Consider the following 13,998-nt stretch of genomic DNA (forward strand, 5'->3'; position numbering starts at 1 on the left):
TATACAATATTCTTTCTGTGTTATGCCTGAAGGCCAGAAGAGGGCACTAGACCTCATTACAGATGGTTGTGAGCCACCATGTGGTTGCTGGGAATTGAACTCAGGACCTTTGGAAGAGCAGGCAATGCTCTTAACCTCTGAGCCATCTCTCCAGCCCGTAACTTACTTTTTTTAATTAAAAAAAAAATTTATATTTATGGCTATTTTGCTTGCTTTTATGTATCTATATATTCTGCATATATGATACCTGAGGAGGCTAGAAGAGGGTGTCACATTTCCTGGAACTGGAGTTATAGACAATTGTTAACTGGCATGTAGGTGCTGGGATTTAAAGCCCTGTCCTTTGGAAGAGTACTCAGAATGGCTAGTGCTCTTAACCACTGAGCTATCCTTCCAGCCCCACAAAAAAGTGTTTTTCCCAAAGTGGATAAGGACATAATGATCCAGAGAATATAAGGATTAGATTTTCTTTCTAGAGTTCAGTGAATACAAAATAACAATTGCAATGAGACTATTTTCATTTTCTTCACCATGTCAAGAACATGAATGCTTTGCTAACTTCAATAGGATATATTTTGTATGAAAAATAGTAAAAGTATCAAAAAATCTATGGTATCCTTATTTGTCTTTATATGAACTAAACATGAATTGTCATATAATAGTAAATTCTGAAAGAGTTTTCTTTAAATCCTCTACTAATTAAAAAATTATTAACCTATGTTTCATTGTATTCTTGCACAAAATTATTGTGGAAAATATAAAAAACATAAATGCATCTATCGAAATCCTGAAAGTAGAGAATGATCTATCTTTTTTGTCTATTAAATGGTAACATTTCTGGCTGAAATATATTAAAAATTATTAGAAGCCCAGTGAACTACGAATTTTTCAAGCATGCGCCTAGTGTTTTTTCTTCTTCAGGTAGCAATGGAAAAATCCCCCTTTACATTCTTCCTGCCTTCTCTATGTTACATAGCATTCCCTAATTTAATACCCGAACTCCTGGAGTGCACTTGTTTAGTCTTCTTTTCACAATTACCTTCTCAAACTCAGGTAATATTGCAGATATCCAGAATTGTTATTTCTTTCTCTTCACATCATTGTTTCTGTTTAGGTACTTACACTGATCTATCTTCCTTCGACTGTCTGAACATTAGTTTTACATTTTTTTTTGAAATTTCTGATTATACAGTTATATGTCATATAGCTTCAATACTATGTTTTAATGCAATTTCAAACTCCTGTATTTAATGCGAATCTCAGACTCCATTGGGTCTAAATTCTAAAGCTGACTTTCTTTCAACAATGTCCAGAGCATAGACTATCACCGTTGTATTCACCTTTTTCTTAAATTAAGAGCACAAGCTTCTACTTCATTACCACCTTCCTTATCATTTTAACCACTTTCAGAATTATTTTCATGCAAATTCTAGTTATGTGGTAATTTCCTCTGTGACTGTGACCCCTTGTTGGATTCCTGTAGTCGCTGCTTAAGTGACACTCTTTTAGCTAATCAATCCACACTTAGAGTCAATTTCTATACTTTTCAGAAAAATAATCATTCAGTATTTCAGACTTGTGGATGTAACTGTTTTAGATAAATCTCCACTGCTCTGAGACACATTTTCCTTGACTTCAGTGGTTCTTTCTCTTCTAGTGTTTGGCTATATATTCACTTCTCTATTGATTTTTTATCATTATTTCAGTCAAAACCCCATTCAAAACAGCATGATAATTTGAAAACATCATAAGCAAAGACTTTATCTAAAGTATTATTATCTCCAGAAAAACATATTTTGAAAGTAAAATGTTCATTAGACCACGTCTTAAATCCTAAAGAAATACTCCATCTTCAAACAAATTGTCTTCAGCTATAACAAGATAAGTAAATGATCTGTTAATGCAAATTAAGGCAAGTTACTGCCAGAACTAATTTTAAAGGAATGGCTACATTTGGACCACCATGTTGAAGAACAGCACTATAGGAAGTAGGAGAAACAAATTTGATTTCCTTGTCATAATATCATACTGATTATTCTTACTAATCAAGTGACATAAACAGCGATGAAAAGCTGACTGTCAAAATTCTAATGTCACTCTGGTACTTTAATCCATAATAGTATCCCTCAGTTCTGACAATCATTCTTTATAGTTTATCAGAAAGTCATGTGATTCTTTAAACACTCAGATCTGGCAATTCCACATAGATTGGCGTTCCCCATTATGTTTCAGACCATGACATCAATACTCTTTTTTTTTTTTTTGACAGGGTTTCTCTGTAGCTTTGGAGCCTGTCCTGGAAATAGTTCTTGTAGACCAGGTTGGCCTCAAACTCACAGAGATCCACCAACCTCAGCCTCCCAAGTGCTGGGATTGAAGGCGTGTGCCGCCACCGCCCAGCTAATACTCTTAACTCAAGTTATCCACTTACCATATTGTAGGTGGTTCAGAACCTTCTATTTCTAGGTAATCATATTTTTCTTCCATTTGGAAATCAGTAAATATAAGGGAAATTGTGTCCCCTGGCTCTGCAACAATGGTCCATGTGCAGTCTGCATTGTTATGGTACTCATTAGGAAAACCTGGGCTGGATATGATGCCACTGGATCCTCTCATAGTTCCTCCACAAGCATCTTCCGCTGTTAAAACAAATAAGAACACATTAAAATCTAATTTCTGTGACAAAGCTAACTAAGTCAATAATTCAATATTATTACTGAATTCAAATCTGGCATCCCTTAAGTCTGTGAAAAATCTTTGTGTTTCATGTATAAGTATAAAGTACATCTTGAAAGTTTGTAAACACTGTTGGCAATAGACACGCATGTAAGTGCAAAAGAAACCTCCTCTCCAGAACTAGGTCTCAGTGGAATAACATCCAGTTTGTGCTCATGATTGAATGATGAAGTGTGTAAAACAAAGAAATGTATTTCCTAAAGTCACCTATGAGAACTGTTAATCCTTTCACATGGGTTTGGTGATTGTAGAATGTCTTTATTTTTTAATGTGGTTTATATAAAGTAAAAAACATGCTTGAAAATACAATATAATAAGGTTTGGCTGTGGAGTGTTTCAAAAGCTATTGGAAAATATTGGTGGGGGCACACTTGAAGTTAAATAAATTGAATACAAAGGAGTTTAATTAAATGGGAATAACAATTAACTATAAATTCTCAGGAAATATATCGTCTGTGAGTACATAATGCAATGCACATATTTTTCTAATATACATCATGTTAATACATATATGTGTACATATATGTGTATATGAAGATGTACATTACATATAACTTTGAAGTAGAATTTAAATTTTGAGCTACATTCTGATGTGTATAAAACTTGACATAGATCTCACCCTTGGTGGTTTATGAGATGAGCGAATATTTACATGAACATCTGTGTTAATGTGAGATTATATGAGAAAGGACTGATCATTTTAAAGGAATTGAAGTTAGAATATTTGCCTATCATAACACGTTTTAGGCCAATCAGGCTAATAGGTAACAAATTTACTTGTGCAATAAATTGCATTATGATTTATGCTGTTGTTTTTGCCAGCTCTGAGAACTCCTTTAGTATAAGTCATTTGAGGAAATGTCCATTTCTAAAATGACCAATTACTATTTGATGTAATGAAGCACCTCAAAGCCTTAATAAATAGAGAAGGGAAAATTTACTTTATTTAATTCCATAATAGACAGGGAGTACCATGATGTTGTTAGTGGGAACAACATCATGACTACCTTGTGTGAATCAGACTGCATTAACATCTTCTGCCCCATTCGTTATTCATTTAGCAGCATGATTTATAACCTCATGGAAGACATGATTAGCTTGCTTTACACATTCTTGTAAATGGGATGGATATTGTTCTGTCTTTATTGCATGGTGTCACTCACTTTGTTATTTTTAGAGATTATTATATAATTACATAATTCTCCCTTCACATTATTCCCTCCAAACCTTCTCACCCATCCTTCTAATGAGCATAAAATAATGACATTATCTAGTTAGTTCTTGTGTAATATTGCTGTACCTTCTTCCTTACTAAATTATATATGAAATATCAAAAAAATTTACAACAATAATTAAGAAAAAAATTAAATAGATTAATTTTTAAATGAATTTTATAAAGAACAATAATGAATATACAAGAAGATTAGGTGGGGGGATGGGGAAGAAATGTCATTATAATATAAACCCAAATACATAGAGGAAAATTTTAAAAGGATATTCCATAGAATTAACAATTAGTATCAATTTAAGATAAAATTATAAAATTTGTTTTAGTATATTTTGTTTGTGTGCTTTTACCTAAAATTAAATGTTTTATTTATTTTTAATCTCTGAAATGCTCATTTTGATAGTGAAAATTAGTGATCTTGATATTTTTTGCATATAGTCACCCAATTCACTTAAGAAAATATAAATTCAAACTTCTCAGAAATATAGCTAAAGAAAAATAAAACAGATTTGAAAATCAGCAAGATCCATTTTTTTTCTCTAACACATCTTTTCAGACACCAGTTTCAGCCCGTGCTCCACCTTGCTATTTGTTTCTTCTGGAACTTTTTATGGTAGAAGTGGGGAACAAGAACTAGGACTGCTTGTTTTCTCAGGGAAATGGACTGGGATTTTAAGGAGATAACTCCTTATGGCCAATTGCGGATGTTAAGCATGGAACACAGCATCAGACTTTGTCATGGCGTATATCTCTGCAACTCTCCTTAGCTGAATCACAAACTCCCATGACTTTCTGACTTTGAATCCCTTTGCCTAAGAATTAAGGCCAAGAATTGCCAAGTAAGACATCATAAAACTAACAACTTTTTTCACAGCGAAAGGGACAATCAATTTTGGGAGGTGGAAGCTAGCGACGGATCTGACAGAGGTTTAATATCCCGAACACGTAAAGAACTAAAAAAAGCTTAACTTTCTTTCAGGTGAGTTTGGGATATGAACAATTTCCAAAAGAAGAAACAAAAATGATGGGACTTCTAAAAACTGTTCAGCAGCCCTAACAATTAGAGAAATAAAAACCAAAACAACATTGAAACTTTATCCAATCCTGTTCAATAAGACAAAGGTGGATGGGAGGAAGTAGGGTGGTGGGGGGATGGCCTGAAGAGAGGGAAGGATAGGAAACTATGGTTGGGCTGTAAAATAAATATATATAATAAAAATCATGATGCCATAGTTTTCCATTTAAGATTCTCTTTGGATTTCTGATAATACCTGTGTCTTTATTATAAAGTTAAACCATCTAAGTAAACATAGCTGTAGCTAAAATAACGCTATGTAAAGTATGTCTAACGTGACACAAACTGGAGATGGCAACATATATATATAAGGTCTGAGTGGGTTACTCAAGCTATGATGGATATTTTTACATGTATAAGAAATAAATGTTTACAGAGTTATTACTAGGATTTCAAGCTTTATTTCTTACTGATTCATGGGCTGATAATTATATAGAAATTAAATGGACTAATTATATCAAGTGAATTTTCAAAATGAAACATTCTAGGAATAAGGAATGTCAAACAATTGGGATTTAATTTTGATGAATGATTGAAAAACTTTCTCCTGCACATGCCATGTCATTAAAGAGCCATTCATTGTTTTATTTATTTGTATGAAGTCCTATTAAATAGTGTAGAATTTGAGAATAATTGAAACGAAGTGAATCTGCTAATTTATTTTGTGGAAGAACTGTCTCGTTGAGAGTACAAAAATAAAAACCATAAAAACAGAAACCAGTCAGTCCTTTTCATTGTTATCTTTAGTGTTAGAAACTGGCTCACACCTGTTTTCAAAAAAAAAAAAAAGATTTTGTTGATGAAAACATCACACACTTATGGGTCTGCAATATATAGAAACCAAGATGAAACGGAACTCGAAGCCTCCTCCTTCCTGACTACTTTTCAAAGCTCCAGAATGTGTAATATGAAGACTGCAGGGGTGGGGAAAATGCATTCATTGTCTTAACCAGTTCTGAAACCCACAGTCACAAAGTTCTCTTTGCCAAACAAAGTCAACCCACTTACACAGCAGTGGGCACTGTGATTATGGTAGCAACCAAATGCTCTCTAATTACATGGAAGAGTAACTATGCAGGAGGGCATACATGCCTGGCACTAGATGCCTGGTCAAGTATCCATGCTGGGAAAAAGCCTTAGTGGAAAACTGAATACTGCTGTTTAGCTAAACAGACAAAGCATCAAACTGCCTTCTAAATAGTAAAACTTATCCCCTTAGGTAAATATTAATGACACCTGTGATCAGAGAAGCCTCTTTCTAGTGAATGGTGGTGAATGAAGATCATGGGTGAACAAGATGTTTAGAATTAACTCTCAATATTCACTTATTCTCAGGATTTTGTTTAAACATGAAAGTATTATTATTATATCTAACATATTTTAAGATACGTTGAGTTGAAGAGTTTTGGAAATTATCATAAACTTAGCTATGAACATGAACTATTTCTCAGAACAATAGAGCCTTTCTCATTTCCACTAAAGGTTTGCATCTTTCCAGGAATAGGCACAAGTTATTTAAGTTATTTCTAACCCTTTCTTCTAAAGTGGTTAAGACACAGGCATTCAACTGTGTTTATATCTCAAACATTTCAGATGAACACACAGATCTTTAAATTCAGATATATTTTAATAATATTTAATAACAGAGGTTATAAGTCAGAGTCTGTTCTTGATACCAATTACTCTGTTACCAATGCAAAACTAACAGATACATGAATCCCTTTATTTTAGGTTCTTGGTTGACTTGATCGTCATGTCCCCTTATGTCTCATTCTGAAAAAAAAAAAAAAGGAATATTATACCAGGCCCTGTTTTGCTCTGCTCCAATCATATTTTACTCACCATGAAGAAGTCAAGGATATTTCCAATTGAAATTGACCTGAGCTTGTACTATATCTTTATTGCATTCTTGTGGTTTACATTAAAATAAAGTCAGTATTCTTACCACCTAATGTGTATGTGATTGTGTGAGTGCACATGAGTATATGCAGGTGTGTCCGTAGGTGTGTGTGTGTGTGTGTGTGTGTGTGTGTGTGTGTGTATGCATACATGTCATTCTTCCTCATGCACCACCCAATTTGTTTTCTAATAAAATTTCCTATTGAATCCTGGAGCTTGCCTATAATGTATGTTTATACTTTTTTTTATGTTTTTCCCCCATTTTAAATGTCTGTGAACCTAGAGTAGAAGTAGGTAAATAAGGAAAATAAAAGTGAGGCCCCTGAGTTGGATGTATCTAGTTCTAGACGGCATTGTGAGAAGAATCTGCAGAAAGTCTTGTGCAATGTTTCTAAATGGAGCAAGTAGGGAAAAAGGGAGCAGCCAAGAGCCCTGTAAAACATTCCAACCTGCATTTGTTTGATGGAATTCCTGCCTTAGGCCTCTCCCATTCCAAAGGAATAAAGGTGCCATTTTTTTTCTTTTTCCTGTGACCATGTCTTGTTCTTTTCCCTGTAATCCAATTATTTGTACCTGCCAGAGAACAAACTAAATGAACTTAGATGAAATCATCAACAGCTCTGTTAAAAGGTGTGTTTAAATTGATGTTCCCTCGAAATCAGGAAACCAGAACACAACCATATGTAATGGCAAGGGAGGAAGAACAAATAGTACATTGGTAATACATAAAAGGGAGATGGAATAGGAATGGCCAGCTGAATTGAGATTGGAGAACAGGGTAGGGGAGAGAATATGGGGAGGAATAATTAACATTAAATACCTTCTCAAAGCCACACAGAAACCTATTCTTTTAGAAATATATACACATGTGTGTGCATAATGCATACTTATATGTGTATGTATATATTTTATGATATAAATATGTAATATATATAAGATATGTGAAAATATGACATATGTATAGAAAAATATATATAGTTTATATATTCATATTTATATATGCAAGTTTAAATAGAGATACCGCATAGCTGTAGATCAATACTACTCCAAATAAGCACAGCAATCAAAGAATAAATAAAATAAAAAGGTACACTAGAATATATGTGTTGCCTTTTTGGAGGTTGTTCTCCCACAGAGTCTCATAGACCACCAGATATTAGGGGTCATTATAATTATTCTTAGTTACTCAAGGGTCTAATGGTAAGTACCTACTGTGGAAGACTCCACTTACTTGAATCACAGGATATGGAAAATTCAAGCTAGGAGCGATTTGGAAACTTCATCCCTATAATGTAGCTTATATAGTGCTAGAAGGTTTTATTCATTCTGCCCAAAAGGAAAGTAAAGGACAAGCTTGGACAACTGTGAACTGTACAAGCTCTAATAATCACTGGCTAGGCAAGATTTGTCCACTGGTATAAGAGTCTATGAATGTTTTGGAACTAAACTATTTTTGAGTTTGTTGTTGTTGTTTACTTAAGTTCACTATCACTCCTTACAACCAACTTTAATACCTTAAACAGTCCTTCTAGCTTCTTCCTTAATATATTTTCAAGATTTAATATATGATGTCATGCATCTTATCAATATTCATTGGCAAACAATTCTTACATTTAAAATAATATCCTGGTCAGTATGTATCACAATAACCAATTACATTTTCTACATTCAATTTATCATTATCAAGTAGTATATTTTACTCTATTTTTATTATTTTCTCATTCACCAATGAAATATGAATTCCAGGGATCTCATCATTGGTGTATAAGTATTAAAATAATCATCGTTTTATCTTGAAAATCTAGAACAAAGTTAATATTTGATATTTATCTGGAGAATATATTATCTGATTAAATTTGGTCTTTATTTTTAATTTGTCAGTATGTTTATAAACATTGAATGACACCATAAGCTATACTTAAATGTGAATTCCCTAGAACAATAAAAAAAACTAATCTCATTTATATTAATTGACTGAAAGTTCTGAATTTGTTTCTTGTTTTTCAAATCATCATTATTTGAGAGTAAAATTTTATTGGCTCAAATTTTACCAGCAGTTCCTTAGTTACTCTTTTTGTTTGTGTTAGAGGTATTGTATAGAAGTCTTGTGTTTGTTGGTGTTGAGAGTGTCCTGTGATGTGATAACACAATTGACTTATTTCTCCCTCTGGCAAAATTGTCCCAGCAGGGGCAGGGAGTTGGTACTGTCAGCCTTCTGCATTTCATTTTTCCTTGCCATCTCTACCCCGTTAAATGACAGCTTCACTGCTGCTGCTTGTTTCTCATTTTCTGATACAAAACAAGAGTAGGAAGAAGATAATAGAAACTGAGGAAAAAAGTAACAAATCCTTGCCTATGAAAGGTCCCTTGAGAAACTGCCACATTTAGGCAACTGACAGCGTAATTTCAAGAATTCTACAGTGCCTGCCTGCTTAAGAGTTGGGATCTCCTCAATCTGGTCCTGAAGTATGGATTTTTAATGTGTCAGTTTGCTTGGGGAACTATTTCGTCCCTGTGAAATGCAGAAGAAATTGTATTTAATGAAACACAAGCCACCTAATTTGGGTGACTAATGATTAACACTTGTTGTGAACTCAAATATGCTATCCCGAGTTAATAAAAGAGATCATCATAGTGGTTACTGATGCTAATTTTTCAAATATGACCAGGACACAATGTCTAAAAATATTGAAACATCACTCTGTATACTATAATTATGCAAAATCACTAGATATGAAGTTAAGCTGGAAAATAAACTAGATCATCAAATTCAGTATAGAAGCAGCTTTAAGAGAAAAACAGAATGCTATTCTTAGACAAAGAGACAAATGTTTTTCTCATTTCACAGAAAAAAAAATTGAAGGAGAGAAAGGTAAAAACATTTTTTTTAAAAAAAAATGAGTCAAATTAAAAGAAAGTCATTTGGAGAATAACTTAAACCAGTGAACAAACTGCCAATGTATTTGAAACATGAGAAAAGGAAAAGAAAAGAAGTATATATACAATAGCAAAGATTATGTATATAAAAGGAGATATGAAATCTACCATACAGAACACATAGACAAACAGAGATGTCCTTTTTGCTTTTCTAAAACGTTTTTGAATCACACAGTGTAATAATTAGTAGTATTGTTCAAAAAAAAAACTTTCTAGCCAGTTTTTTTATATTCTTTATTAGAACTACCATATTGCATTTCAATTTTTTTAATTTTATTTTTAAATTTCATTTTAAATTCCATCCACAGTTCTCCTTCAGCCTTTCTTCTGTCTCCATTCTCCCAGTCCAACCCATATCCATCCCTCCCTTACCTATGAGCACCCATGGGAAATCAACAAATCTGGATCCTTAATTGGGACAAGACCAAGCCCCAACCCCCTGCATTAAGACTGAGCATGGCATCCCACCATAGCGAATGGGCTGAAACAAGCAAGCTCATGCACCATTGGTAGAGCCTGGTTCTACTGTCAGGTGTCTCACAGATAGTCAAAGCTTCACCATGGTCTCTCACATATTGGGGGCGGGGACTAGTTTGGTCCCATGGAGCCTCCACAGCTGTCAGTCTAGATTTCATGAGTTTCCACACACATAGTTTACTTATCTTTGTAGATTCTTTGCTCATATATTCCCTCACCCTCTCATTGAATGGAATCCAGGAGGTCAGCCCTGTGCTTTGTTGTGGATCTCTTCATCTGGTTCTCTCAGTTACCGATGAAGGATCTATGATAATAGTTGGGGTATTCACTAATTTGATTACAGGGGATCCCTTTCCATTATTGCTAGGAGTTTTAGCTGGGGCCATGTTTGTGAATTCTTGGAAATTTTACTACTACTATGTTTTTTCTTTTTGTTTTGTTTTTCTGTTTTTGTTTTATTAACTACACTTTTGTGTGGGTGGAGGATATTACCACATACTCTTTTTTATTTATATTTCCATTCAGAAATTTCCACTTCCTCTTAACCCCATAGTGCCTCTCTATCAAGATTTCTCTTTCATTGATCTCCCACTCCATCCTCATTTTTATTGGTATGTTATAATAACATATCCAAGTATTTATGGAAACAATAAAAAACAGAAATAAACAATATTTCTGTTGAGTCTCTATATTGCAAGTTTTTTTGATAAAGGGGTATTAAAGAAGACCAGTACAAATGTATATCTATTATTTTAATAGTTTATATAAGATATTCAAAGCAATGCCTAAAACATGTTTACTAATTTTTAAATGAATAATTGAGAAAAGATTCATCTATAATAAGAATATAAACACTAAGGTAAAAGCTCAGTCTGTAAGGAAGCTGCCTTAAAGCGTGAGGATCTGGGAATGGTTCTAGAACTCACACCTGAGAAGCCAGGCTTGGTGGTTTAGAGCTTGAAATCAATCCTATTTCCGCAGGAAAGACAGGTTTAGATACTTGTGTGTTTCTGACATTCTGAGCTACCCTAATAGAGGAAATCTAAGCCAAGAGTGGGCTTGCTTTAGAACAGTAGGTGAACAGTGGCTGAGAATGTCAACCAAGTTCACCATATTCTTTCCGCATTCAGATGCACACATGTATATGCACACTATACAGATACCTTCACCTTTGCACTCATGCACATACACATAAACACAGAGATAAAACATATAACTCAAATATATATGTCTATAAACACAGCCACACCCTTTAAAGTGAGGTGTAAAAAGTCAGCTTATAATGAGCTCACTTTGCTTGTTTGTACTAAAACTTCTCAATAGTGCAGGGAGTGCCTACTACATAGGCTCAAATGTAATTTTTATGCTAGTATTAAAAGGTGGCAGAATGCTCAATACTAAATAAGAAATCCATACCAACCCATTCAATGCCCTGGGAACATCATGAAAAGGGAGTGTAAGAAAAGTAACAAATAGAGATGCGCAACACAAAGACACTGCCTGGGTATTCCATGCCCATTCACTCACAAACCACTACAGCTGTGGACACCAATAAAAGACTGGACCCTACTGCATTTAATAATGTGCACGTGACAAGCCCTTGAGTTCCATAGCAACACTGAGACTATCTAATGGAAGTTAGTAATTGCCGATAGGAATGGTATTTCAGTCACTGGTGTAGCCATGGATATGTTCAGTAACTCATCTCCTACAAGGATCTCATAATCAATTCTAACGAGATCCAGTGGGGAGTAGAGGGAGACCTGCCAGAAAAGAGAAGGAATTCAGTGAAAGAGGGAGAGGGATGGAGAAGGATAATGGCAAAAAAGCACCTAAAACTGATTTCATATGTTAAAAATCCGTCAAAGAATAAATGAGGGAAACTTAAATGGAAGTGTGCACAAAAAGACAAAACCATTCTATTGAAAATTCACAATTTGTCAAGATTGACAGGCCTCCAAACTCCATGAATCTTTCTTTGTACACCCTCACCTCCACTCTTCACAGAGGCAGGAGGATAAAGAGTTCTCTTCCTGTAGACACACACACACACACACACACACACACACACACACACACACACACTTCTCAAACAAGATCGCATAAAACCCGAACAACATTAAAGAACACATAGTTTCTAACAGTGTAATTGCTTCCTTCTCTCTTTTTTGTTATATTTGATGTAATGACATGGAAACTACATATAGTTATACACTTATTAGTATTACCTCGCCCTTCACCAAATTCCTGATATTGTAAAACAAGATTTTTGGAGAAACCCACAATTTCATCTGCACAATCTTAAAATTAAAAAGTATAAGAAACAATAGGAAAATTACAGTATTACTAATTAATGACTTTTTCATGTAAAAATAAACAACGTTTTAGTCTACTCCATATATTAGCACTAATAATGCATATATTGTTATGGTGAGAATGAATGCACACACACACACACACACACAGTAGAAATTAACAACAAAATTTCCTGTATCCAGAACACATTTATCAAAAGCTGTAGCTAATCAGTGGCCAGTTTGTAAAAGTTTGGGCTTCCTGTGGTTCATGATGCTGCAACCTACTATTTATCTAGGTCACCTTTTCAGTTAGCATGTATACAGGGAGTACAAACTAATCTTTATGGATCCCAAATCCAATTATAACTGGGAAGGGAAACCAAAGCCAAATGTAAATGGGTTCTGGAGAATCGGTCCTTGTGTATAATGTTTCTGTTGGCATGATGAATGAAACTTTGGCGGCGCGGACGTGTTAAAAATGAACAGGGATAAAGAACACCCACAATTACATTCGGATTTTCAGAAGCAGCAATGCTGAAGCTTTTCTAAATGGTTAATTTTAGCATTCATCCAAATGTCAGTGAGCCAGTTAGTGAGGTGAAACTACACTTAAATGATGTCCAAAGGCTTTTTTTATACAGAGTAAGCATTTGCATAAAACCAGCCATTCTGTGCCTTATGTTTCCAAATCAATTTAGCTTTGTGTGCTAATATTTTACTAGAGCCCTGGAGATAAAGAGGCATGCAGGTCAGCCATGTGTGCTGTTAAATCCCCAAAGGAAGCCTTCACAGTAACAGGCAAAAGATTGACACCAGACAAGATTAGCAAAAGAATTAGTTATGCACAATCAACTGTGTTATATATTGGGAAGGATGTGTGCATCTGCTTCTCTTGTGCTTCAAAAAATTGCCTGTCTGTGTGCAGTGTTAATACCGCCAGCATTTTACTATGTGCATCTGAGTGAACTATTCTTTTATGTGATAGTTTCATTAGATGCAACTATCATTATCACTGTACATACTGGTCATAAGGTCAGCACATAAGAACTACAATGATCCGGTCCTGGCTATCAAATTTTCAATTCGATAAAGAAAAACACAACAGTTAAAAGCCTCTTTTGAAATCTCTCAATATGGGGTTAAATAGGTTTTATAATCTAACCTTTAAAATGATATACAGTACTGAAAATTTCCAAACCAAGCATGCAACAAACAGAAATCTTCAAATAATGGAACATTTCTCTTAAAGGTATATTATCTGAAATTGCTGATTAAAACATTATAATTGCTAGATTTGATACTGAAGCTTGTGTTCCTAAGACATGCTTACCTTCATTCTAGGGGACATG

At 34.3% G+C, this 13,998-nt stretch overlaps 1 protein-coding gene across 3 annotated transcripts in view; it reads right to left on the reverse strand.

Annotated features, from left to right (window-relative positions):
• Csmd3 (CUB and Sushi multiple domains 3) overlaps window positions 1-13,998 on the reverse strand; it is a 930,239-nt gene that overhangs the window by 677,765 nt on the left and 238,476 nt on the right. For all 3 annotated transcript variants that reach the window (XM_050162609.1, XM_050162600.1, XM_050162593.1), the window contains exon 5: window positions 2,432-2,639. In XM_050162609.1, coding sequence (XP_050018566.1) covers window positions 2,432-2,639 — 208 coding nt within the window. The remainder of the gene's footprint in view (window positions 1-2,431; window positions 2,640-13,998) is intronic.

The sequence above is a fragment of the Alexandromys fortis genome, unplaced genomic scaffold, assembly GCF_014885135.2.
Source record: "Alexandromys fortis isolate MF-2015 unplaced genomic scaffold, M_Fortis_MF-2015_v1.1 scaffold_17, whole genome shotgun sequence".
NCBI classification, from domain to species: Eukaryota; Metazoa; Chordata; class Mammalia; order Rodentia; family Cricetidae; genus Alexandromys; species Alexandromys fortis.